At 37.1% G+C, this 27831-nt stretch overlaps 1 protein-coding gene across 2 annotated transcripts; it reads right to left on the reverse strand.

Moving 5' to 3' along the window:
• Positions 1 to 504: 504 nt before the first annotated feature.
• Positions 505 to 26892, reverse strand: epas1a (endothelial PAS domain protein 1a). 2 transcript variants are annotated; one of them, XM_058406344.1, is made up of 15 exons: positions 26620 to 26892; positions 20004 to 20194; positions 13502 to 13644; positions 13305 to 13389; positions 12045 to 12163; positions 11684 to 11886; positions 9801 to 9907; positions 6796 to 6943; positions 6473 to 6666; positions 4984 to 5144; positions 4790 to 4885; positions 3432 to 3809; positions 3222 to 3339; positions 2948 to 3109; positions 505 to 2584 (listed from the first exon to the last, which is right to left on the reverse strand). In XM_058406344.1, exons 1-15 carry the CDS (start codon positions 26643 to 26645, stop codon positions 2433 to 2435), a joined length of 2283 nt encoding a protein of 760 aa, XP_058262327.1. In that variant the 5' UTR covers positions 26646 to 26892; the 3' UTR covers positions 505 to 2432. The 2 variants fall into 2 exon arrangements, with proteins under 2 accessions (XP_058262327.1, XP_058262328.1); XM_058406345.1 differs by lacking the exon at positions 26620 to 26892 and adding an exon at positions 14760 to 14818 and having other exon boundaries at positions 20004 to 20104.
• Between the last annotated feature and the right edge of the window lie 939 nt (positions 26893 to 27831).

Raw genomic sequence — 27831 nt, forward strand, 5'->3', positions numbered from 1 at the left:
TTGTATTTTTAAATATAGTGTGATGAATACAGCTTCTTGTTTCTCACATTTCTCCACATTAGTTATGCAATATCTGACAAAAATCCTTGTTCTAACGACAACAAAAAAAATGCAGTGTGCAGCATTTTACTTGTTCGGTTTGTATAGTTCCTGTTTACTTGTTTCTTGTTACGTCAATGTGACATGGGTCACCAGTGGGTCCCAGACTTTCAGGTCTGTAGAGGAAACTATGGTTCACTTGGTTGTATATTTGACACAGATATGCATGCTACCACTGAATTTCCAGAAATATGCAATAAAGCTGGAACATCTGCAGTGTTGTGTAGAATGACTCATATAACCCATACTACATATTAAAAAAATCTACAACCTTTGTAAGTAATTTAAGGTTACTTTAAAATCTAAAAGCTAACCGGTTTATTGCATATTGCAGAATGAATTTCTGTATAATAAATCATTAATAATCATGTATAAAAGTACCAAAAATAAAAAAACAGACAGAAACGTTATTGACTACTCCTTTTATTACCAAAAAGAGCCCAAACAAAGTGCTTCTTTACATGGAGTAAAAGAAACAAGAAAGTAACATCTTGATATGTAGGCAATTCATAATATCATGTAAAGTTAGATTAATTTTTCCGTATTTTAGGCTTCCTGACTTAACAAAAGGGGGGAAAAAAAACACCAGTGGATCTCCCTTCAGGGAACAGTTATGTAACATTGCATTATAAGTTAAGTGTTTTCACTTAGTGACTGGTTTACCCCGTCTGTTCTAAACGCAGAGCTAGTTTTATAAGTCAGAAATTGCATGGGCAGCAAATATGCAGTGTATGGACACACTTAATAAATTACAAATTAATGAACCGTCATTCATTTACTTTTGAAAATGCTGGGCAGTAATTGATTAAATGTAATCTGCTTAGGTATCTAATGAAAACAACTATAGTGTGTAGTTTTACAGTGTTTATATCTGGGAGATCAGTATTCGCATGAAAAGGCATTTAAAACATCAGCAACATTTAAGCAAGGCTTTCTCAGAAATATGAGGATCATTAGAAAAATAAATACTGACCAGGTACAATGGCTCATCATTAAAATGTGCAGGAGTTAATATAGCTTACAAGGCCCTGTGTTAAATAGATGTTCAGTTATATTTCTTGATGAATCTTGAATACTATCGAACTGCTACATAATTTGATTGGAACAGTTAAAAAATAAACTATTATTATTACTATATGCCACTGTTTTGTGCAGGTTTATCACCTTTAGTTATAGAAATCTTTTTTTTAGATGTCCATTAATAAAAGATATAAGAGCTCCATAGTATTAATGGAGGTTATGTACATTAGCTTGAGCTGCAAAAAAAAAATACATTTAACTTTAAACGGCATCAAAAATGCAAAACAAATAATAAACCTACAGTTTGTACTAGAGTACACAAATTAAGGTACCTAGGCACTGATCAGCACCACGTACAGACACTGCACATATCTATATAAGTATATATTTAACATTAATCTTTAACCGTTGTTGTTAGAATAAAGTGTAGGTGATGCTGGTGGGAAGGATAAGGCAGAAAATTATGAGAAGCTGGCTGGTGCAGGGTAAAGTAGGATGTGGTTGAAGAGATGCTAAGAACTGAAAGCATCACTTGCGAAGGTAATTTTAAGTCCTCTTGTATTTGGTCAATGAAAAAAAAGGGTCCATTTTAATGCTCTTTGAAAATAAAGTGCTTCACATGATGTAGAGAAAAGATATGAAACATATAGCATCACAGCTGATTAGGTAGATTGGGGAAGATGAAAGAGCGACGGAAACAAATATAAGATGCAAGAAAAAGGGTATTTTACAGATGATCCAAATCACAAAACACAATGATTGGAATTTCCAAACATTTTTGCACATAGAATATTTCAGTGTAATATATATATATATATATATATATATATATTTTTTTACCCCAAACCTAAACAAAAATGTTTTAGTTCCTCCTAAATAACTGCATTTCGCTTTGTGACATCAAATCTGGCTTGAGAACATCTAATATACAATGTTTCATATATATGTAAAAGAGAAAATTGCACCAGTAATACCAATATTAATCTATACCATCTAAAACAAATTACTCTCAGTATAACAGGTCTGAATGTGAGCAGAAATTGCAATACCAAAACAAAAGCAGGTAAAGTTATACATTATTAACTGGTATTAACAGCGTATAAGGTAGAAGCAATTCTTACATAATCAATAAAATGTACATTTCATAAAGCTCATATTTATATGTCTGTAGCAGAAACAGTTATGTTATGAATATTGTATTCTCTAATTGTAGATATGTGACTGGAAAGGCAACCATTATATAAAAGGCATGGCTGTAGTAGGCACAGAATGATCAGAGAGACCCAGACTGGGTGAAACTTAAATATTTCAGTCTATGTGGACTGATCTAAAGCTTTGAGCAGATCAATGCCCTGCAGCAGGTGAAGATTTCCCTGCAGCGGCACGTTCACATCACAGTCATATTGTGTCAGCTCCGCCAGCCAGTAGGGGTCAAAGGAGGGGCCTATCAATCGATTTGTGATCCCTGAGAGACACAACATGTATCAAAGGTGATGTTAAGCTTCAGGCTGTAAGCTAGTAATAGGAAGGTTGCAAGTTCAAATACTCTTAAAAGATCTTGGACACTTAAAATTTGTATAAAATGTAAATATTTTTACGGTATTTGGCATACGTACTTATTCATAGCAACTTACATTTATCTCATTTATACAACTAAGACTATAAAGGTTAAGGCAGCTTAAACATTGGCAGTGCTAGGATTTGAACTCACAACATTCTGGTCAATAAACCAACATCTTAACCACTAAGCTACCACTGCCTATAAATGTATATAAAATATTATAAAAATGGCCAAAATGCATGGATGAAAGCAGCGTACATCACTGACCTGTGAGTTTACCGGAAAGTGGCATGCTGTACTGACTGTACGCTGAAGAGCAAAAGCGCTCAGTGAAAGGCTGTTTGAGCTCTCCAGAGATCCGGGGATCTGGAGGAGGCCGACAACAAACAGGATGAGAACGCTTGCCTACTTGCCCAGCTGAGAAAGGGTCTGAAAAAAACAAACAAACAAACAAACAAAAAAAAAAAAAAATCAAGCACGTCAAATGTTATGGAATGGGAGACAGACAAAACAAAAATATGAATATTTAGAAACAAGGTACCTCTGGGATCAGGGGGCTTCCTGGTAGAAAAGGCACACCCATCTGTGTTTGCAGGCTTCATTCTCTTCCACATGTTGTCTACTGACTCACTGCGACTGATTCCATCCTGCTTAATAGACTTCAAACACAAACACAAGCATATTGATTTGGACAATTGTGCTAATATTTCTCATTTTTTAAACCTGCATTGGAAATTTCCTTAAACCTTACCCGAGGAATATCTGGAAACGAGCAGGAAGAACCAAATTCATCCTGTCTCTTGCGTTTGAAACTGTTAGGCAGAGTAATCTGATCAAGGCACATGCCTGCTCTGCATGAGTGCGGGATATTTGGAGGAGCCTGGTAAGGAGGAACGAGCGGTATCTCCGGGTAAGGCCCTGGGCAGTTCTTGTGTTCTGAGGTGAGGGGGGCCAAAGGCTGGAAGAGACTCGTCACATTGCTGAATGTATATTGAGGCTGAGCGCAAAGGCTTGAGCTGGACTCCGATAAGGACTCGTCCTGAGCAATGGGGTTGAGCTGGAAGTCCTCGCCATCCATGGGGATGTAAGGAGCCAAAGTCTCCAGATCCAGATCACTGAAGTCCCACTGCTAAAAAATGACAAACAGTAGAATGACATTAATTTCATTTTAGACTCTCAATTAAATTCAAAAGGTGACCGAGTTCATGTCAGTTCCAGTAATCTATTATAACTCAAGTTCAGTCATCTCAACTACTAGCAGACATTTTGAAATTACCTGAATGATCAGGAAGAAAGAAAAAAATTCTTTTTTTTTTTTAATAATTGTTACCACAATATTATTACGTCAGTAAACAAAACAGCAATTTTTTTCCAAGATCTGTGCCAAGTAACAGCAAGAAAATCCAGTTTGAATGCTGCATAATTATAAGCAGCTACATTTTTATTTACCTTCCAAAGAAACCACAATCCTGCACACATGGTTTCTATTAGCTCACAAAGCTTGTGGATTCAGATGTCAAAGTTCACCTACATAGATCTGGCATGTGGCAAAACACTACAAAAATCTTAGCAAGTTAAATATTTTGAAGATAATTTCAAATGTATCTAGTATTTCTACTATAAGCTATTATAAGATTACAATGAACCAAAGATAAACCTATTTTGAGACAATTTTATGCATTTCAAACTTTCGATAGTTTCTTTCTAGTAACAAATGCTTTCAATGAACAGAATTATCTGCCATTAGAAAAGACCATGTAGTATTTACTAAAGAACTGAAGATAACTGATATATTAGTAAGACAAATTAGTAAAAGTGTCTAGGATTTCATCTTAAATTTGGCGAATTTCAATCTTATAATAGTTCGTACTAATCAAATTTGACTATATTCCAGATATTTTTTGAAATATCTTTCACATCTGAATTTATTTTTCTGCCAAGCAAATTTGGTTTTGTTCATTGCGACTGCAGCTTTTATCTAAAAAAAAAAAAAAAAGAGTAATTTGCAAGTATCCAGTAGTCAGAAATTATAAATGCTATGTTTAAACAGTAGATGTTGGCACCTCAGACAAAATGATAATATTGCGCCAACACATGTAATGGACTTACTTCATTGTCACTGTCCTGCGCAAAAAGCCGTTCTGTCAGCTCAACTTTCAGCTCAGTCTCTTGACCACCATAGTAACCTCGTGCTGTGCTATCAGGCTGCACACAACAAGCAGACAACATGATTAGGTAAACAACCAGCTCTGAAAGACAATACAGTCATCAGCATTGTTGGTTAAATGGATAAGGGTACGTACAGTGGAGCTGCTGCTGTTGCTCAGGGTTGGAGTTGAGCTGGATGAAGCTCTGCTGTCAGAACTATGGTGTGGAGACTCCATCTCCCACAGCTTATTGACTGAAGCCTGACTGGGAGATTTGAGAAGGGAGAATGTAGCAGAAGCTTCAAACTCTGGACTTCCTGTAAATGCAAAGGGCATGGAGTCGTTGGTGTCATTGTTGTAGCCAAAATCCTGTCTAAAAGCTAAATACTGTCTGAAACACTAATTTACATACAAATATATTGCTGTATAGAATGTTAAAGGAATAGTCTTTGCATAATATTATTACTCATTATTACTTTGCATAATAATATTAGTAGTGTATGTGTGGATATGAGGGTCAAGAATGTTGCTGTCTCTCTGTTACGGAGGAAAAGAATGAAAAACTCAAAATTCACTTAGAATGGGGGTTTAAGGCCTGCTGTTGGAGTGCCAATAAACATATAAAATCATTAAACATTAATTTGTAATAACATGGTTATAGAATACTTGCATGAATTCTTCAAATATATGCACATTAATCTATGCAATTTTTTTTAACCAAAGTACCTTCTAAGAAACCTCAGTGTTAGTTTATACTACTGAATTTGCATTGCATTATGCAGTGTTAAATTTAATACATTTCCTTAGACATTCTTCAAAAGTGAACTTCAAGAAAACACATTTCCTGTTTTCTTATCAAAGGAGAACATGTCAAAATTCTTGTCTGTGGTAATCACACATATGCTATAGATGTGGTACGTATAATCTCGATTGAAAAAACTGAAGTATTCCTTTAAGACCGATATTATATTGTTTGCATTTGGTCCAGTATAAACCATCAGAACAGGATATTAGTGTTTCTGGCCAACTTGGGTTAATAAATGAAAATGAGAAGGTGAGAATGGAAAAGGGAAAATGAGACCACACATGCTCCCAGGGTTTCATCTAAAGTAGACACAAGGGAAAATAGTTTGATTTCTATTGCATGCAATAAATTTTGCTAATAGATGAAAGAGCATACCCATTATAACCCCAAACAATCAGAGGATGACACACACCACCAGCATCGCAACAGTAGGAAACTCAATTGTTTATACCAGGGAAACATTAATTTTTAATTTTGTTTAAAAAAACAAACAAAAAACCATCATGTTCATGTTCGACAATAATATAAAATGTACCCATATGCTAAATAAGCCATAATTTTCTTTAAAGCAGAGATATCTTTTTTTTTTAATATAATGCGTACCCTGCTGCAAAGCCAAGCTACAAGCATGCAACTTTACAAAGGCTGCCATTGCAAAGCTCATGACTACGGGCACGATATGTTGTGTGTTACGGTTCTGAGGTAGACAGTGATAAATAATGAGATGAATTAAATGAGTTCATGCATGCAGGAGAGGAGTGGGCATGCTGTCAAAGGATAGGGCGGAGTACAGGCAGAAGTTGTTGTGGGGATAGAGGTAGTGGTGGGTGGAATTCTGACCAAAGTCCAGGGCAATGATCGCTTCTCCTGGTGTTGGCACGAGTTGTGGGATCTCTTCAGGTTCCTCCTTGAGTTTGGGAAAGAGCATGTTAGGTGTTTCTGAGAAGAGTTCACTGGTGACCAGCATGTTTCGGGGTTTGAACAATGACTCCATTTGGTCCATGGAAAGCACAATGGACTTCTCTTCGACGCCACTGAAACAGAACAGTAATAACATTTGAGATCATGCTGAAAGCTATACACTAAAGAATTTGCATGTCGTTTTAAATTGTTATACGCAGCAGAATAGGTTTTGGTTTACATACCATCATATGAAGTCTTACCTTAATACGTAGTTGATGCACACGATGCATTGTGGCTGAGAGTTTCGGCTGTTATAGATGACCGTGCTGTGCGTCTCCAACCATACGAAACCACCATGCTTAGCCAACATCCGATAGTGACCACTCACCACCTGGCCCTTAGCACACACTGCAAACAAAAGAAATCAACAATATTTCATGTAAACCTTTCTTGAAAAGATATTCTATAGAGATGTTCACAATTTAGTTCATGTACAATCCACAGTGAATGATAAATATTAGCCGTATCATGATTTCTGCTTATTCCTTAATAATGAAATGAAATTGCTCTCAAAAGTCCACAGAGGTGATCTAAACTGGATCATTGATGTAAAGGTTATTCAATATAAAGGTTTAGACAATCACCTCTTTTACACATTTAAAGAAGGACTTTGCAATTTTTAAAAAGCTTTTTCTAAACCATTAAGCTTGTATAAACTGAAAGGGAACTGGAAATTGCAAGCAGAAAAACAAACAAACAAAACCAAACAAATTAGCCATATGGGTTTTACAAGGTATAGTTTCATTCATAATATTAATTCAGTTTTGTTTTGACAGTGCTTTTATTAAGAAACACTGCTGGAAAAAAACCAGCTTTACAGAAATGATATCTAGAACTAAAGCGAGATGGAGTCTTGGTATTTCCTGCGTACACTCTTCTACTAATGTAGCACACTGTGAGTGAAAGATGAGGTAGGTGCCTCAGATATGTCTGTACATCAGAGACTGCGGAAAATATGTCCTTGAGTTCACATCTGAAAACAAGAGCAGCTCTGAGAGGTTGTGTCTTCAGATAAGATGAAGGAAGTCACCAACATTCATAGAGAAGAAAAAGCTGAAAATTCACTCAGAATGGGAGTCTAAGGGCTGCTGTTGGCTTGCCAATAAACATTAATCATTCAACGTTAATTAGTAATAACATGATTATAGAAAACTCTCCAAAAATATATGTGAATTAATCAGTGCATTTATCTTTTTACCACAGTAACTCTTAAGAAACCCTACTGTTAGGGTTTTGATATTACAGTGGTATTTAATAAGCCAAGCTGACTCTGTAAATGCTAAATATGTTTCATAATCTTCATTGCTGATGCTAGTCTAGCTGATCTTTTTTGGGGGGGTAAAATTAGAGAAACTATGGTGATTCATTTTAAAATGTCATTAATCAACAAGCTCATCATTTGGGCTGACCTGCCTAGCAGACTCCAGATTGAGAAACTGCTAAAGCAGTCAAAAGACACTGATAATAAAAATCACAGGATGCTTCAATTAGTAGGTATTAATAAAGCCCCCAGAGCCCAGGAGGACCTTCCTGCCCAAGGATTTTGAGAACATCCCTAATATTTTGTCTCTGTATCTGATAGATTGACTCAGCCTTTCACACTCATAATGGGTTAATTTTAAGCACTGACATTGCATTAGGCCTCAGAGAGACAACTGAATTGTACACAGGAGCAGCTTGTGTCCATACATTTTAGTAGCGCAAAGGACAATAAATAATGAATAATATGAATCAACCTGCTAATCCTTTCTAATCATGGAAAAGCTAAACTATTAGCTAAACATTACGGCAATGTTCATTTTTATTAAACTTTGTTAAGATGGATTTTGCTATGGATGAACTACTCGGTAAATCCCAACCCTAACCCTAAGTCCCTCAGAATTTCAATAAGACCTGTCCTCAGAAATATCACAATAAAGCTTTGAGAGGATGTGTCATGGCCATGTGTTGGATTCTACACAGAAATAGGAATAGAAGTTGATTTGGTAACTAGCTACCATGAGTTAACAGGATATCTGACAGGGTTTGGAAGTCATAATTATATTTGTTCACTTCTGCACTGCTAATATTTGCCAAATAGCTAACCTGACCTACAGGATTTTTCTGTCATGTTCTTAATCATTAATAACCCTTGGATTTTTAAATATTATTAAAAAAAAACCACACTGCTAAAATAAACTTTAAAGGATTTCTGAATGGATTTTAACTCAAACACTCCTAATTGGCTAATTAAGGAATTTCCCCCTGGGATTAATAAAGTTCTTTGAATTGCTATTGATAATGCTAGCTAACTTACACGATTTCTGACAGATTGTTAAAGGAGATATAGTAGTAGTAAATCAAGCACATTGTATGTATAAACCTAAAGATGAAGTCTTTAGACAAACTGTTGATAATTACTGATTATCACCACATGTAATAAGAGAAAGCTCATTCATATCTGAATAAAAATAGCAGATGGTCGGTGTGGACAGGTCAGCAGTCACTTGACGATACACGAGGTTAGCAAAAGCCGTCCAAGAATTTGCAATTTATAAAATTGTCATGTCATACAGAAAGTGCCAACAGATATAGTGTGGACAGATCCACGTGTGGGTCAGGTTGCACATACCAAACTCTACAGTGGACAAAACATACAGGACACAGGACAATCCTTCTGACTAGCACACTATCCAAAAAACCACTACAACTAATGGTGGCTGAAAAGAACAGAGCCAAGGTTTGTAAACTGTGCGTTTTTTTTTTTTTAAACCCCAGAGTACTTTAAAGGGTAAAGTCATAAAACCCATCATGTAAACATGTAATGCTATTGGGCCAGAGTGGAACATTTGCACTGTGGCATCTGCTAAGCTAATAAACAGGGCAATGCAATAACCATTGAGCTTATAAATAACTCGACAATTCCTAGGCGCAAGCTGGACATCTGCTTCCCTCAGTCAGCGGGTGCATGGGAAGTGCCTCATGACCAGGGAAGCCTGATTTCAAGACAGCAGTCAAACCCATTCTAAGAGATAAGAAACATGGATCGCTGCCAAATAAAAGGTCAGTTTGGTCAAGGGCATAATGCATCCTTGGAGAAGATCTGCTTATGATTTCAAGTGAGTTTTAGGACATGAGATACATGTCGAGGTGTGAGGATGAATATTGTTTGTGTACGTTGTGTACTTTAAACGTACGGTAGCTAAAGGGTGAAGTATGTACTCACAGTTCTGGTGGCTCTTAGTCATGTTGTCCACATCCAGTGCATGGTAGAAGTCATAGACTGAGCGCCCTATTAAGTCCTCTGGTGTGTAGCCCATCAGATTTCTCACACTGCAAAACAACGTTAAATAATTGATTCAGTCTGATTCAACTCCAAACTTGATTTCAGCAATAAAAAAAAAATCAAAACTATACTTCAAAAAAATATATTTTTTCGTGTATATAGATGTATTATTGTGTAAGCATTACAATATGCATAGATATGCCAAAAAATTCCACAAAAGTGCGTGGGGGTGGGGGTGGGGTTGGGGTGGGAACAAGTATTCACAAATCGTGCAACAGGCTGGTGAAAGCCAGGACAAGCAATCAGTTCACTAAATGAGTTCAGAGAAGCCAAAGTAAGTGCCTTTCCCACTTTAGTGCCAACTGTTGACAATTGGGGCTTTTTGTTTTCTGAGAAAATAAATCCTTCTCTCCCTCATTTTCTCTGTAGTTTTTTTCCCCTGCTTGTCTGTTATTTTTGAGATTTTTTTCCATGCTTGTTGAAATAACACGCTTGTACGTTAGTGAAGGGCACATTGTTGCTTTTGAGAAGCTGCCCTTGCTTTGTTTGACTGATTTCAGTACTGTGCAAAGAGCAGTTTAAGCTTTTAAAGCCATAGGAGCCCACCTAAGTACATTAGCATGATTAAAGGCAGCTATGAAATGAGATGTTAATCAACACATAACTTATCTCACTGATCAATATCCTTATGTTTTTTCTCCTCTTACCCTTGTGATTGCTTTGACCTCTTAGTATCGGTCATCTAAAATTCTTAAATATCCGACTGCTGATCTACTTTTTTATATAAGCTTTGGGATTTAAACACATCCGAATCTTTTCTCCATTAAAGCCAGTGGCAAAAGGAAGCTATGTCACAGCAAATTTTTAGATAAACTAAACTTAATTAACTCCAGTACTCTTATAGAAATCCATCTTTTTGTGATTGCGGTATTAAATATTTATACAACAGCATGCAATAAACATTGACTGCATTGATAGCAGACTGAATTTTAACCATCTGTTGGTAAAGCTAGCTATTCATACTGGTTATGTAAGATGCCAGTGGCTACTCCCATACACCGGTCAGAGGCTGGCCAACTCTAAACAAAGATAATCCTAATTACTTTCCCTTTTTCCTCAGAATAACGATCATACAGGCGACTTTGTAACTCAGCAAAGATAAGAAATTGAATCCTTGAACTTTAATCACACAAATATACCAAAACTCAGAAGGAAGTTGCATAAATATACATCATCATACACCTCTGTATAAAGACTGAATGATGCTTTTCAGCGTTCTTTACATTAGAAATAGAATAAAAAGCTTTAACACAATTTTCCTAAACTATTCCTAGATTTCAGCAGAAGTCAACACCGGGATCCACTCCTGTCAGCCTTGAAGTCTGAAGTGTTGTGTGTTCTGAGATGCTTTTCTGCTCATCACAGCTGTAAAGAGTAGGTAACCGAGTTGCTGTGGCCTTCCTGTCAGCTAAAACCAACCTGGTTATTATCCTCTAACCTCTCTAATCAAGAATGTGCCAGCCATTAGATGTTTTTTTTTCCCTTCACCATTCAGAGTAAACTCTACAGACTGTTTTGTATGAAAATTCAGACAGACAGATAGATAATTGTCATTGTACAATAAAGAATTGAATTTTGGGTACAATTAATTAAATGTCTCTTCTTATGGTGTAAAAAAAGAGAAAAGAGTAAAGGACAGAAAAATAAAAATAAATAAAAAAATGTGTACAAATATCGAACTATCTGAACAGATGGGAATGTTCAAAAAAGATCAGCAGTTTCTAAAAAGATTTAACAGCCTGAATAGTTAGAGTGCTACATGCCTCTCATCACAATAGGTGAACTTCAAGTCCATGCTGTGTCGACTCATGAAGGTCTTGCCGTCAATCGGTGTTTCCACACTGGACGGATGAGGGATGGGTTCACATAGCACTACCAGGCAAGTCAGTGGGGGCTCAGCAAACCCACACAAAACGTGAGGGGGGCGGCTGGGGTATATCTTTAAATGCCCTGTGCAGTGCAACACCTGAGGGGAAAAAACACACGCTACATCTGAATATAACAGTAAAAAAAAAAAAAAAATGGGGTAATAATTGACAATGGTAATAATTTTACATAATCAGCTTACTCTGTCGTGTCCAAAGAATTGTGTTTATGTGTGTATTGCAGTCCACATGCACCTACCTTCCAGCTGGCTGATTTAAGGTTGACCGTGCGTCCTCTGTTGGTGACAGTGCACTTCATCCTCATAAAGAAATCTCTCTCGGTGCTCAGCTCCTTATGTCTCCTGCCATACGATGCACCTAACAGTCGCATTCAAGCCATTTAACATCAATATTCTTTCAAAATCAGAACCCATTTATTCACCAAATCTATAAACATATATTATGCCCCAATGTCTGGTCATAAACACACAACATTTAACACAACTACATCCACAAATATAGCAAATGCAGGGCTTTCAATATTGTTAAAAATGATTAGCGATATTTCCATTCTATATATATATATTTTTTACACAAGATTTTATTAAATACAAATGGGTGACAAAGGAAAAACAAATGACTCGTTTTTGTGCCCTAATTGTTCCCTTAACAGGAAGGTTTACTGCCAATTAACAGAAGATAAATTCTGTAGACTGACCGTCTTTATCCTCTGACGAAACATCTATCTAATCTAATACATTTTATCCTGATAAAAGGTCACATCCTTACTCACAGTTATTTAAAACCACTACAAACAACAGACAGGCATAATTTATGCATCTATCAGTTGATAAACTGGTACAAATTGATACCTTACAGTATTATTAGGATGAAATGATGACCTCACTATCAGAACATAAAGTTACAGATCTAGGGACTTTTGGAAATTCCATAGAAAGAACCACTTGTGGAATGTAAGAAATGCATCATCAAAATGTTGATAAGACATACAGTAAAGCATAAGGGCATCTTCATTGCTACTGTAGAAAGAGATAAGAAAGAATCAAGCTTTCTCAGGCTTTAACTCTTTTTTTTAAAAGAAGCCAAAATGTTTCCATTTTCTGCACTGATTTTCTGTCATGCAACGCTCCAAAGTGGTTCATGGCTCATAAGAAAGTAGACACTCAAGACAATTGTTTATGTCTTCAAAATAAATGGTGATATCAAACCCACTTCTGCTTTCTGTGATGCCCCAAATGCACCAAAAGTTCAAGGCGTTATCTTCAACCACTAAAAGTCTCACACCAAAAGCCAGCCAAGTCCTGACTCATTTTATATCAGACTTGTGCCGATAAAATGATTCATTTGTTTATACTGATTGAAAATGTCTAATGAGTTGATTTCTATTTTGCTATAAGTGTACTGTTAAAAGGGTTAAAGGTTGAGCTACATATCTTAAAACAAAAATAAAATACGAACTCAAATAAAAGAATTTAATAAGAAAATAAGAATTACACACCCGCTTTGACTGCGAGGTTTTCTCGGATTTCCTCATGATCACAGGGGTGTGTGAAATCAAAAATGCTGTGTCCTGTTAATTCCACCTGAAACGTTTTCAGAGAGAGAAAGAGAAAGAACGCTACACTTTAGCATCCTGGCTAGCTCTGTCACAGTGATCCACTCATACTGCTCTTACAAAGGTTAGAAAAGCTTCACCTGTGTGAGACCCATGAATTTACTGATGTTCTCTGAGAGGAAGATCATGTCGCCTTCTGATGTCACCACAGCAATGAAGCCTTGCAGAGTCTTCAGATACAGATTGTCCATCTGTGTGTCCTTCACCTGTCTGCTTAAGCATGCTGCCAAAAACACACATTAAAAACATTTTAATAAATTATAATCTTATTAATTCACCAAATACCTACATACCTACACAAAAAAACCCTCACTTCCCCTCTAACTAATTCACCATGAGAACCAAAACACATCCCAGATCCAACATCAGCAATGGGAGGAGCTTCAACACACACAATGCTGCTGAACAATCTCAAGAACTTGAGGCAATAATTAAAGCAAGGCTTCATGCTGGGAGGTGGAGATCTGCTTCCCCCTGATAAGACCTTCCTTCCCTCAAAGGCTGGGAGTAGGCGCGAGGGTCTTTCTAACTCTGGTCTTTCTGTCCCAGACGGGACATCATCATTCTTTCTGCTACATTCAAAGTTTTTTTTTCCCCTCCTCAAGCCGGCGGTCAGGCTGCTTGCTCTTTCTTCTACCTTTCGCCCTACAGTATTTAAAAACATCTGCACGCTAGAAAATACTGCTCCTTGATGTCCAACCAGGTTACCTCTCTGCCAGGCTTTGACATTCCTGACATTCTTTTGACAATTTCTGTCAATCACTTCCACAGCCTGAGAAGCAGTTCTTGTTTAAGCATGTCTATCCATGCTCGTTTTCTCTCGAATTGGCTTGTTTTCACCACTAAGACTTACAGTGCATTCCTGTGTTCTCATAACTACATCGCTTTTCTTTAAGTTTCAGTGTATTTACCAAGCAATCTATTGGAGTTACTGAATAACCTTCTTTAAGTACTTTAAGTTGGGGGTGCCATAACTTGTGTAAGAGTAATTTTGCCAAAATTGCACACTAAAGCAATGCACATATATTGCATAAAGTCTGTAATTAAACCTCACTCTAACATCCATGTATAATTATGTTTTATATCCTAAACTTAACCCCACACATAATATTATAAATAATTAATTATTTTAAAAAAATGAAATACATGATACATAAATAAAAAATTCATATAAATAATTATATATATATATATATATATATATATATATATATATAAATAAAAAACAATACAAAAAATTATCATTTTAATTTGCATTAATTATTTCGTGATTTAAAATCAAATCAAAATCAATAAAATCAATCTTTCAATCAAGAAAATGTCAATTGGAATAAATACCTGTTTTTTTTGTTGTTGTTTTTTTAACTAAATGTCATTTATTCCTCCAATTCTGTCCACTAGAAATATACAAATAATTTTGCATACACAAATAAGCAAAAAATACACATTTTTCACCATCCAAGATTTCAACAAGCTTTTTTTTTTGCACAGTCCAAGCTTTCAAATCATAACTCAAATATTAACTTAATATCCATGAAAACTGTTTCCATTGTGTTGGTCTTGGAGGTTAACAACAGCAAGATTTCTCATTCCCAAAATTTATCAGTCAGTGCTTGCTATAAAAAAAATAAATATCAATAGTTATTAATCAAACCTCAACAGCAAAATATTTCAAGATTTTTTAAGATACTTTTTAAGATTTTTTAAGATATTTTTAAAGATTTATTTTAGGCTGCTTATTATGCTAAACAAATAATAATGGTGCAAGTAACATCAGTTTAATAGACGTTTAAAGGTGCACGCACGAAAAATTTGTCGATATGGAGCGTACATGCTACTTGATAGATATGCAAGTGAACCACAAACACATTCAGGTAAGCCGCTTGATAGTAAGTGTAATTAACCAGACTAGAAGTCGTGTTCTAACAATAATGGTGCCAGTGCATAATAATTCATCTCGGTCTATTTCACCTGTGGTTTTCACATATCAAGCAAAATATCTTCTTACGGTTTTCTGTCAGAACGCCACGGACCACTGACAGTGAGAAAAGCAGATATGCATGAGCTGCGCAAGTACACGCCTGATTGTATCTAGATGACTCCGATAAAATCAGGACTGGATTTTTCTAGATTCCGTCCATCAGTAATGTTTGATAGCTGAAGACGCCTTCATAGAACTGCAGGACATATGTAAATGAGAAGTAGTGTTGTCATGGCAATACTGACAATGGCTGCCCTGGAATAATGAGATAATAAGCTAGGGATTTACGAGGTTAAAGGTACAAATGTGTTTTTTGTTTAAACATGTCTGTAGAGTCATTATTGTTATATCACAGCAAAACTGTGGCTTGTCATATAACTATGCAGTGGATTATGCTAGTTTCTTTGTTTCAAGATTCTGTTGCAGTTAAACGGCAAGTCATGAGGCATGTGTAGGTTCAATAGAGATGGACGGTGTGTGCTGGAGAAGTGAAGCACTAGGTAATGGTTTCATCAAAATTTGAATTGCAGGCAGTCAAAGCGCACTAAAAATATACTGCTGCTCATCTACGCAAATTCTAAACACATAAAGGAAATGAAAAATGAATTTTCCAAATCAGCATCACAAGTACACAAGATCAAGCAAACGTTCTAGACCATCAGATGTACTAGAAAGATAAGGAAAAATAGACAACTGAAAAAAAAAATTCCTCTTCGATATATTGTTTACTAGATGAGCAATGTCACCTACAAAACAACAAAAAGGTAGCTTTTTCATTTGTTAACACCAAGGTGTCATGTCCGATTTTGAGCTTTTCATTTAAGACGACACTACATCATGATTCAAAGACACTATATCGTCTTATCTCACTACAATTTGTCTTTCATCCCCGCCCTCTTGTGCATTTTCACCACCTGCTTCTAGATTTCTCTTTGAATTATGCTCCCTGCCATTGCAAGCACTTGTCACACAGTCTAGTTAACACACACACACACACAACCATGTGAGTTAGTAATCAGTGATGAACTTTAGAAACCACCCACGGTCTTTGTCTATGTTCCTGAGATCATAATCTTATTGTGTCACAGAGTACAGAACGTCTCTTCTGTGGCTCTGCAATGGCTAGTGCGCACCACCCAACACACACACACACACACACACACTCCTATCTTTGTGTTGTGATGTAACTAATTAATACTTTACCCATACCTATATCTAACCTTTACATACATCGCAAGAAAGAAGTTTGGCTCTTTTATTTTCTTTTCTAATTAAAAGGTGCAACTTAATTTCTGATTAAACCGGTCAGATGTCCTTATCATAGTGGAAATGTTTTCATCTATCTTTTTGAGGATCTTTCATTGCACTGACGTAATGAATGTTCTAGCCAATTAATACTATTATTATATCTAAATATAAAATGTAATTCGAACTTTAATATCTCAGCAATGAGACAAAAGTAAAATCCGTATTTTTGTGAAAACCTTATGCTTGTTGGAACATCCCATTACTGTGAGGAAATTGGCATCATTTGCTGCTCATGGAGATTCAACACACACACACACACATAAAAACAGATACATGAACACACAAACACACACACATACATACAAAAGCGCACACACAAGCATGCATGAACACATGAGCATGGAAACACACAGTCAAGCACACACGTACACGCACAAGCTCAGAGACATGATGATCTGGAACATCCTTCTAAAAGCACAGATGCATTCAGGTTGAAAAAATAAAATGTTCCTGTCTGACAAATTTGATTTAATTCTTGCGTGACTCATCCAAGCTGGACCACACTGACCTACAGCTTACTAAAAGCAAAAACACGCAGCAACTGCAAACAGTAGCCTTAGAGGCCTGAGAGTGCATCAGGGTTTGGATTCAGATGTTTGCGGGGTCGCAGAATGTGTGCGGTCATTGTGTATGTTTAACATAGTGCTTAGCAACCAAATTAGAATATAATTAAAGTGGACAGTTTTTCACTGTAAAGTCATGGTCATTGTTTTATTTTAAATACAAGATGCAGGAATACAAAAGAAACAAAAACAATATCTAAAACTAGACCATTTTTGTCTGCACTGTGTTATACATTACTGCTCAACAGCTTAAATTATCTGCAGTGACACGATATTAAAAGACACTGAAAACTACAATTGAAAATAGACTTCTTGAACCGGAAATTTTTTTAATAGTTCTTGGGGTATTTATTTTGGTAAATCCACTTGATTTGTAGTGATTATCGCAGATTTGTGGTTAAATCATCTTTGAGTGTAAAGTTGTTACATTGAAATGTAAGTACTTAGCGTCGACCTTTGCACTTAACTTAAATGAAACAGTACAATATTCACAGCATTAAACTTGTCCACATTTAGTAGTGTTACTGGAACTAAAATTAACTTAATTTGGGATTAAAATATCATGATGTTGTGATTGTAGTAGAATGCTGTGATCAATGCTGTGAAGCACTTAATTGAAAGCTCTGGATAAGAAGTGGTATTATTAGATGAAAAGAGTGAACCTGGGAGCAATAAAAGTGTCACATGAACCTAATATAAGTACATCTGTTCCTGCTAAGCCCAAGAGTTTATCAACAGCGTTATAATCAATTTAGAGGGTTGAAAATAATTAAATATATTACATGATTACATAGAGATACACTATATTGCCAAAAGTATTCGCTCACCCATCCAAATAATCAGAATCAGGTGTTCCAATCACTTCCATGGCCACAGGTGTATAAAATCAAGCACCTAGGCATGCAGACTGTTTTTACAAACATTTGTGAAAGAATGGGTCGCTCTCAGGAGCTCAGTGAATTCCAGCGTGGAACTGTGATAGGATGCCACCTGTGCAACAAATCCAGTCGTGAAATTTCCTCGCTCCTAAATATTCCACAGTCAACTGTCAGCTGTATTATAAGAACGTGGAAGTGTTTGGGAACGACAGCAACTCAGCCACGAAGTGGTAGGCCACGTAAACTGACGGAGCGGGGTCAGCGGATGCTGAGGCGCATAGTGCGAAGAGGTCGCCAACTTTCTGCAGAGTCAATCGCTACAGACCTCCAAACTTCATGTGGCCTTTAGATTAGCTCAAGAACAGTGCGCAGAGAGCTTCATGGAATGGGTTTCCATGGCCGAGCAGCTGCATCCAAGCCATACATCACCAAGTGCAATGCAAAGCGTCGGATGCAGTGGTGTAAAGCACGCCGCCACTGGACTCTAGAGCAGTGGAGACACGTTCTCTGGAGTGAAGAATCACGCTTCTCCATCTGGCAATCTGATGGACGAGTCTGGGTTTGGTGGTTGCCAGGAGAACGGTACTTGTCTGACTGCATTGTGCCAAGTGTAATGTTTGGTGGAGGGGGGATTATGGTGTGGGGTTGTTTTTTAGGAGCTGGGCTTGGCCCCTTAGTTCCAGTGAAAGGAACTCTGAATGCTTCAGCATACCAAGACATTTTGGACAATTCCATGCTCCCAACTTTGTGGGAACAGTTTGGAGATGGCCCCTTCCTCTTCCAACATGACTGTGCACCAGTGCACAAAGCAAGGTCCATAAAGACATGGATGACAGAGTCTGGTGTGGATGAACTTGACTGGCCTGCACAGAGTCCTGACCTCAACCCGATAGAACACCTTTGGGATGAATTAGAGCGGAGACTGAGAGCCAGGCCTTCTCGTCCAACATCAGTGTGTGACCACAAATGCGCTTCTGGAAGAATGGTCAAAAATTCCCATAAACACACTCCTAAACCTTGTGGACAGCCTTCCCAGAAGAGTTGAAGCTGTTATAGCTGCAAAGGGTGGACCGACGTCATATTGAACCCTATGGATTAGGAATGGGATGTCACTTAAGTTCATATGCGAGTCAAGGCAGGTGAGCGAATACTTTTGGCAATATAGTGTATATTACATTACTACACTGTTGATAAATACAGCTTCAGAAGTACTGGCTATTTTGTGGACATTCATTACATTTAATTCCAATAGAATCTAGGATATAATCCACCACAAAAATGTGGAAATTAATATGGAATATCAATAGATTAATTATTATTATAGAATCCCAGTCCCAAAGCAAATAGCCCATTATGATATTTTTTGCTATTGGTCTGACTAACACCATATCATTCTAGTTTAGAGCACTCCTCACAAATCTGATTTATTTTGCTATACTGACAGTCAGGAGAGATTTCATTCTAGCATAATATTATTCTGTAAAATTAAATTCACAAACTAATACTGTTCAGCCCTCATTTCTTCCCAAGCAGTGCAATACTCTATACTGCAATATCGGTTTGTCTTCATCTTAAAACTAATGTGACTGATAAAGACAAAAAAAAGTGAAGGCTGATGAAAACAAACAGAAAAATAGAAAACAATTTTCAGTGTAAATAATTATGATAACAGAGAAACATACATATACACAGACACGGCAGAACCCGCATCGGAAAAAACTAAGGGCAAACCCTCATCTGCTCTGCCCACCACTTTGGATAAAGGCATTAACCAAATAAATAAAGGTAAATGTAAATGTGTGGGAGCAGTGCAGTGATTAGTATGACGAAGGTGTGCGTGTGTAACCCAAACCTGATGTGAGCAGTTTGCGTGTACGGAGGAAGCTGATGGTCAGCCTCATGATGGACGCTTTGTCCAGGTGTGTGCGGATGCTGTGAGGCAGAGGCAGCTGATGTGCCAGCTCATAAAACACCTCCGTCTCCTTACTCCTCCTGCAGCGTGCTGCATCTCGCGATTTCTCTTTCCGCCGTTCTGAAGGATGCCTGTGGACGCAGGCCAAAGGTCAAAAGTCAAAACAAGTCAATCAACTGCTAGAGGATGTCAGGGTGTGTGCCAAACATCTCTACTATATTTAAAACAGGATGATTATTCCAGTGGCCTTGATTGTACTGTAGCACAGAGCCAGAATGTCTGGTGATCTTTTTCAGTTTATACCTGAGCAGACCGCTACTACTTCCTGTTTATGCACTGTAAATGAGTGTGCAGACATGCCCTCCAAAGGGAAACAATGAAGTCATTAACACAATGCGCAGAGCCAGACAACAGTATGAAACTGGACGGTAACGCGTGGGTGAGGCAGGATTACTACACCATGGCCAAATATGGCTCATTATCATGAGCTTCCTTAATGACCTTGAACTCACAGACCGCTGTTCTTTGATTGAACTGAAAGTCAACATAATTTACTTTATTTTTCAATAGTCTGAAGTTTATTGAATACCATGACCTTCGACTTGTTAGATGTAATGTTTAACAAAAACAAATCAACTTAAAGAAACAGCTGGCCAAAAAAATAAATAAATAAAAATAATTAATCTTTTAAAACTTTTTACCTCTGTCTAATATTTGCACATACTGTAAACTGAACTCTTCAAATGAAATTCTATATATAGAAATGTACAGTGATTAATCAGATTCTGTATGGAAGGTACTATCTTTCCGGACATGAAGGCATTGTGGTCTGAGGCTTTGTAGTAAGGGTTATGAAAGTATGAAAATGTGTGGCAGAGAGAGTTGAACTCCACATGCCCTCTGTGTGGCACACCACAGCAACCCATGCCACCCATACACACAGATCAAATCCTATTCCTTTGCTTCTTCATTCATTCAAGAAAAAGCACTCAGTATACCGGAATTTTATTACCTATATTAACATTGATACACATGCAGACAGAAGCAGAAACACAAAAACAAAGCTAAAAACTGCTGTGTTGATTCTGTTTTTACTGTTGAAGTTGGTTATTTAATCCTATATCAACTGTATTGTGTAGTAGGAGAGCGTCTTCATCTTCCCTAGTCTTACATCCAGCTCAAACAGTGTATATACAACAAACTCGTGGATCTGCTGGAATGAGCTAAACCATTTATAATGGACATACTGCCCACCAGTCCTTTCTATGACTCATTTTTCAGAGTTAACATTTTTTCCTAAGACACAAAGATCACTACAGGTCTTTTATTAGCCTACAACATGCATATGTATTCACTGGAAATATACAAAAAGCTATATTTTTCCATGCATCAGAGTATGTACAGCATATTTAAACTTAAGATATCTAGCTTGTGTGTGCCTCATGCCGAGTCTCAAAGACTGAACAACATCTGCACCATTATCATGCTTATCCTTTCAGACTTACATAATAGTACAATGTAGCTGCTTTAAAACTTTACCAGAAAACATTGCTTGGAAATCTTGGTTCTAAAATTGTGAAGTTGCTCAGGATAGTTTAAGGGAAAATTTTTTAAATTAAAGGAGTTAATCTCTTCTAGTAGATAGAAACTGCCACTAGAATGACACGAGGGTGTAGTGGAAATAAGGGATCATCTTCGGCTCTACGGCGCTTGGAAAGTTAATAAAAGGTTAATCTAATGCCATTAGATTTATACTCTGTGACTCATAATGAGACTTTTTAGGGTGTAATTTCAATAAGTATAAAAAAATAAATCTAACAAGACATTCAGGACAATAACAGGAAAACTACCAGAATGATTTTTTTGTTCAAAGGAACAAGAAGTTAAGCAAGCTACAAAAGATCATGCATTTATTTATTTAGGTGATATACTACTAATAGTCTACCACAGTACTAATATTCGTGCAAGCAGACAAAAGCCCAGGGAAAGAGCACTTGCAAATATACAAAAATGTGCATGGTTCTTAAAAAAAGTGTCAAACAAAACATACTGCTGACTAATCAATCAGTCTGACATTCAGGGTACATGACACATCCTCAATCATCTGAATGGCTGAAAACACAGGCCCAACGCTGCAAACCGCAATCCAGAGGAAAAAACGAAGAAGAGTAAAAACCTGGTGTTGATAAATTACTGCGAGAGGTGCAAATGACAAAGATTACAGATGATGGAATGAATGTTCTCCCCGTCAGCCATTATTTCATCTGTTACTGAAACATTTACAGCCTGAGGCCAAGCAACATGTGCATGTGTGGTTCTAGCTTTCTTCAACGTTTTTTTGTGCAGTAGCTAGAGTTTAAATTTCAAAGACCGATCTATGGATTGTTTTAGTAAGCCTTTCTCAGAATACACACAAATCTAGCGATATATGATGAGGATGAGGACTGTAGCTTTAGGCTGGTTTATATTTGCTTTAATTATGTGTTTGTGATATGTTGTGTTTCTCCTGCATTGATTTTGAACTTTTTTTTAGCGTAGATAGTGGGGGTGGAATAGTTCAGTGGGGTATGATATGCTGCAGGGGCAGTGGTGGCTCAGTCGAATAGTTAAGGCTCTGGGTCGTTGATTGAAAGATTGTGGGTTCAACCCCCAGCGCTGCCACAGCTCTTAGCTTCTAGTCTAGTCGAGGGGTATCATGGCTGACACTGTGCTCTGACCCCAACTTCCTAAGCTGGGATATGCAAAGAAAAGTATTTCATTGTGCTGTGATGTATAGGTCACAAATAAAGGCCTCTTTTTGTCCTCAGCCAACTGAACAAACTAGAACTGGGCCTCAATTTCAAACCTAATGTTAGTCTTTTCATTTAAAAAATGCTATGTTACATGTTCTAGTGCAGACATTATCTTAGAATTCAAGGGCATAGCTTTCCATTCAAGAAGCAAATCCTAAGCTTTAACAAGAAACTCGCATCTCGTCATTTTCATGCTTCTGCACAGTGACAAATAAGGCATGAAATCACTATTTTATAGCTTCACATAAAAACCTGACAGTGAGTGACGGCTTGGCTCTGATGTGCCATCTAGTGGATGTCGCTTTTGATCTTACAGACGTACAGAATACACACAGGTGAGTATGTGAACAATGCTGATCATGTTGCCGCTGCATCCGCAGGCAAACACACAGTCACGCAAGTATAAACCAGGCCTTAACTCAGAACAGAAGTGTACACAGGGTAGCTATAACATAAGAGCTTCAGAAAGCATGAGGCATAACAGAACTGTGGTTATAAATAACATGTTGGAGTAGTGTAAAAATTTGAAAAGCTGTCCTATAATAAATATATAAGCTGTTAGAAAAAACTAAGAGCAATTACGGAATTATTAAACTTGCAAATTTCTAAAAAAAGTTCACTGTAAACTGTATCTGAGTAACTAGGTTGTTTTGGCTGAGAGTTTGTTCTCTCAATCTCTCTCTCTCTCAATCTCTCTCTCTCTCTCTCTCTCTGCAGTAGCCTTGGCTTCATTCCTCCTGGCTCTGTTCATCAGAATAAAGTGGCCTAGTGTACCGAGTCGTTTTCCCACACACTCCAGCTGCTGACCTCCACTTCAAGTCTGCACTGTACAGGGCTTCAGCTTTAGCAGGGCAAAGGGGCCTCTGCATACACGCACTAAAGGAATTCGCATACTTCTGTAGCATTCGATAAGGAAAAAAAAAGGAGGTCAAGGTGTGCTGCTGCACATTCTGCTGTCAGCAATTTTAACACGTGTGCTATTCGCACGTGCCCCTAGGCTGACAGCATAATCACTCTTATATCTTTCACTGAATTATTAGAACAAAATGAGCTATAAATGTTGTGCAATCTGACAGCTACTTACTAGCCATTATCTTTGGCTTTAAGTTACAGATCGTCTTTGATTAAAAGTCTCAATCAAGCAGTGGATGGGAAAAGCCCTTCATGTTAAAGCAGATATAGATGAGATGTAAAAGACATTTGGGAGAGACAGGAAGAGCTGGAGAGGGACACGACTTTTTTTGTTTGTTTGTTTTTCGAGCAACAGTTTAGTCCCATTTTTCAAGCAAATATATTTTACTCTTTCAGCAGCAACCGTTTTCCTCTTTGACACGAAGAGCTATACTCGAACAATGTTTTATTTCACATAGACCCATTTGATTAATTACAGATTCAAAGCCATGTTTCTGAAGCAAATATATACTGTAATATTCTGTAAAAGAAATAACGATAGACATTTTATTGCACCTGTTTTGGGTCATCTTTATCTACAAACATACTAAACCATATAAAAGAAAAGAAAATGACTTGTCAAATCCATATCACAATGCTGCTTATAATCAGGGTTAAATGAGTTAAAGCTTCTATCTATCCTCGAATAGCATGAGGCCTTTTTAACTCTTGATTGGCAAAAAAAACAGACAGTCACATGACCGCTAAGCTGACCCTCGCCCCTCTTCCAATCGCTCTCTCTACATAACAAGATTACACTGAATTCAGAAGAAAAAAAAAAAAAAACAGACCTCTGGCTACACAGTGTATCCATTCACACTGAATGGGGATTTAAATTATTATCCAAAAGAGCCAACCATCTACAAGAAAACCATTTATAATTGAGGTGTTCAATGGGTGCTATTGTATGAAATACTGCATGCTAGAGATAATGATGATGACTTACTGAATAAAAGAAAAGAAAATCTCTCATAATGTTATAATTATGGACACAAGTGCATGCATTAGCTCTTTTTCAAACCGCAGAGTCCCTCAGAAGACACAAGGTTAAAATAAAATTAAGCGTGAGAAACACAAGATAAAGTGAAGAAAGGACTAGACAGGACTGGAGCTACACTGATGACATTTTGTGCTTTTCAGCCAATTTAAGGTGCTAATCTTAATCTTCGCTTGAACGTCATGTTCCGTCTAACAAGCAAGTGCGGCTACTAAGAACAAATCAGTCCTTCTGTACATGAGCCAGCACCAGCTCACACCACTGCCGCACTGATTAATACTGATTAAATACCCACACTGTAGATATGAGGAGAGAAAAATGAAAATCATGCACAAAAACAGAAAGTCAGCTAATGAAAATGTTAATAAAGTCTAACTTGTAAATGATCCCAGTAGCAGTATAATTGGGACTATGTAGTTGACAGGGATCTTTTTGACTCAGCCTGCCTAGTGCAGTGCAGGTGGCAATAAAAAGACGCTCAGTGTTTGCTTGTACTAAATGCAAAACATAGCAATTTCTTGAGCGCAGGCATACAGAATGAGTGTAAGATGGGGAGACTGTAAGTGAGTCATATTACCTGAAGAGCACTTACTATTCAGTTTCAAGTTAATCATGAGAATTTAACCTGAAATACAACTTAAATGAAATGTCAAAACACCTGATGTGTTGTTGTGGCTCAATAGCTGCCTGTTTTCTCACCAAATGTCTCTAAACTAGGTGTACTTTACAAGAATACAAAATATGAAGAAATTCAACATCTGTATATTTCCAGATGATTTTTTTTTTTTATTCTTATAATAGAGGAATGCAGTAGATGTTCTCGGACAAAGTAACCGTATCGGAAATATATAGTACAAGAACGTGATGTAAATAGAGTCGATTAATCCTGAATAAACATTAATTTCAACTAATGGACTCCTTAAATAGACTCCTGTGTGCTGAATGAATGCCATATTTCTTCAGGATAGATATTCTCAAAGGTCCAACAGAAGCTTAACATGTTCTTATCTGGTTCATCTTTAATGACCCTTGTTGGATTGCAACTGCCAAAAAATGTTAGTCATAAATAGGAAGAATGTTTTCTCTTTCTGTCTGTGTCTGAAATAGGAAACGGTTATGAACGAAAAGGAAACATTAAAGAAAACCACATCAGATGTCTCAAGCAGGATTAGAATCCGATCGTCAAGATTTTGACAGATAACACTGCCTATAATGTGCTTTATTTTGGACACCTTATCTTAGTAAGCACTTTAGGAAACATGAAACCTTTTTTTAATACTAAGTAATAAAACAAACAAACAAACAAACAAAAAACCCACCAGTGTAGAAAAAGAGCATCAAAAAATAGACCCATTAAAGGTTCTCTGCTCGTTCTTCTGGTGAATATTCTATATTCTGGAGCCCTATAAGAGTGTTTCCCTCTCAGAAGGGATTCCAAGCTAGAACCCGAGTAGGAACTAAGCACCCTCAAGGAACCCAATGAAGAACCATTGAAGAACTAATAAGTTGCAACCCAATTAGGCGCACTAACTGCCTTCATTGTTAATACACTGCCAAGTGATAAGATGCGATTTTTTTTTATTATTTATTTATTTAAAAAATAAAATGTACTGGACACACAGGTGGATGAATGTGGAACCGTGCGCTTCTCCAGCAGGGAAAAAGAAATAACTGCGCAGTTAACAAATCCACCAAAGCCAAAGCAAACACCACTTTTCTACAAACATCCTATCCCTTTCCAATATTTCTGAATGAACGCTTTCTGACGGACAAAATATGACAATAAATAAATAAATAAACTCCTCCCACGACTTACCTCTTCTTCTCTTTTTCAGAAGCCATGGTTGTTAATTCCCGTCCGAAGCGCTAAAACCGTGCAGTTCATAAAACTCTAGGGTAGAAAAGTTTGACGCGTAAAACTCGTCAGTATCCAACTCCAGCAGTTGTCGTTATTTATTCTCGAAAAATGTCCATGCTCTGGATTGAAAATAATTTCCGATGAACGAGTCGGAGTAGTAAAGTGCAGTCTCAGAACACTGCTGAGGATCGCACTGCCTCTCCGGTGTAAAGCAGGCGGGGAGGCGCGAGCGCTTTAAGGTCGAAAAACTCTCCCGGCCACGCGTCTTGGTGAGGGCAAGTTTAAAGTCTGCTATGGAAGGCCATACGGTCCAAAAACAAATACATATATATATTTATATATATATATATATATATAAGCGGACTGCGCACTCACTGATTTTCGCCTCGTGTTTTACGGGCTTTTCACTATGCAGTATTTTTTTTATTTAGGCTACTTTTCTTTTATGCGCAGTGTAGTTGAGAATACACACACCCTAAAGAAAGAAACTCTATGAAGTTACTTAACTTCCAGCGTGCAGTGGTTAGTCTGTTTGACGCACACCCCCCTGGAGGTTGAGGGTTCGAGTCTTGCTTTCGACCCGAATTTGCGTGTTTTGGGGGGTTTCCTCTGTGTACTCTGGTATTACAAAGACAAAAAAATGTGTTTTGAACTCTAACGACTACATGTGTTTTGGCGTCTCTACATTTTCTGAAGTGTGTGAATGGGTGTGAAATTGTGCCCTGCACCTTGGATAGACTAATGAAAGTGCCTGAGATCCATACCTCATGATTCATCTATTTTATCATATGGCTTAAATTGATCATTTGCAAGTTAGCATAGCTTTATGTATAGCCATAGTCAGAGAGGATTACTTTCTAAGGTGACTTTACTATTAAAAGAATATTTCTAGTAGCCTCTTTTACTGTGCTGTGGTAAAACACATGGTGACATTCACATTATTGAATAATTTTGCTACAGAAAGGTTTTATGCCTTGGCTGTCGTCATGTGTAATACAAACATCTGTGTTTGTAGGAAACACAACACTATAAAAACATGTATTGTCCAGCATTCATTTAATTGCTGTCCAGAGTTTTATCATGGAGATAAAACTTATCATATTCTCTCACACTGAGACATTAAGAAATATATATGATTATTTTCCGTATTTTCTATAAATTTCTGTTTAG

Source organism: Hemibagrus wyckioides, linkage group LG13 (assembly GCF_019097595.1).
Source record: "Hemibagrus wyckioides isolate EC202008001 linkage group LG13, SWU_Hwy_1.0, whole genome shotgun sequence".
Classification (NCBI taxonomy): Eukaryota; Metazoa; Chordata; class Actinopteri; order Siluriformes; family Bagridae; genus Hemibagrus; species Hemibagrus wyckioides.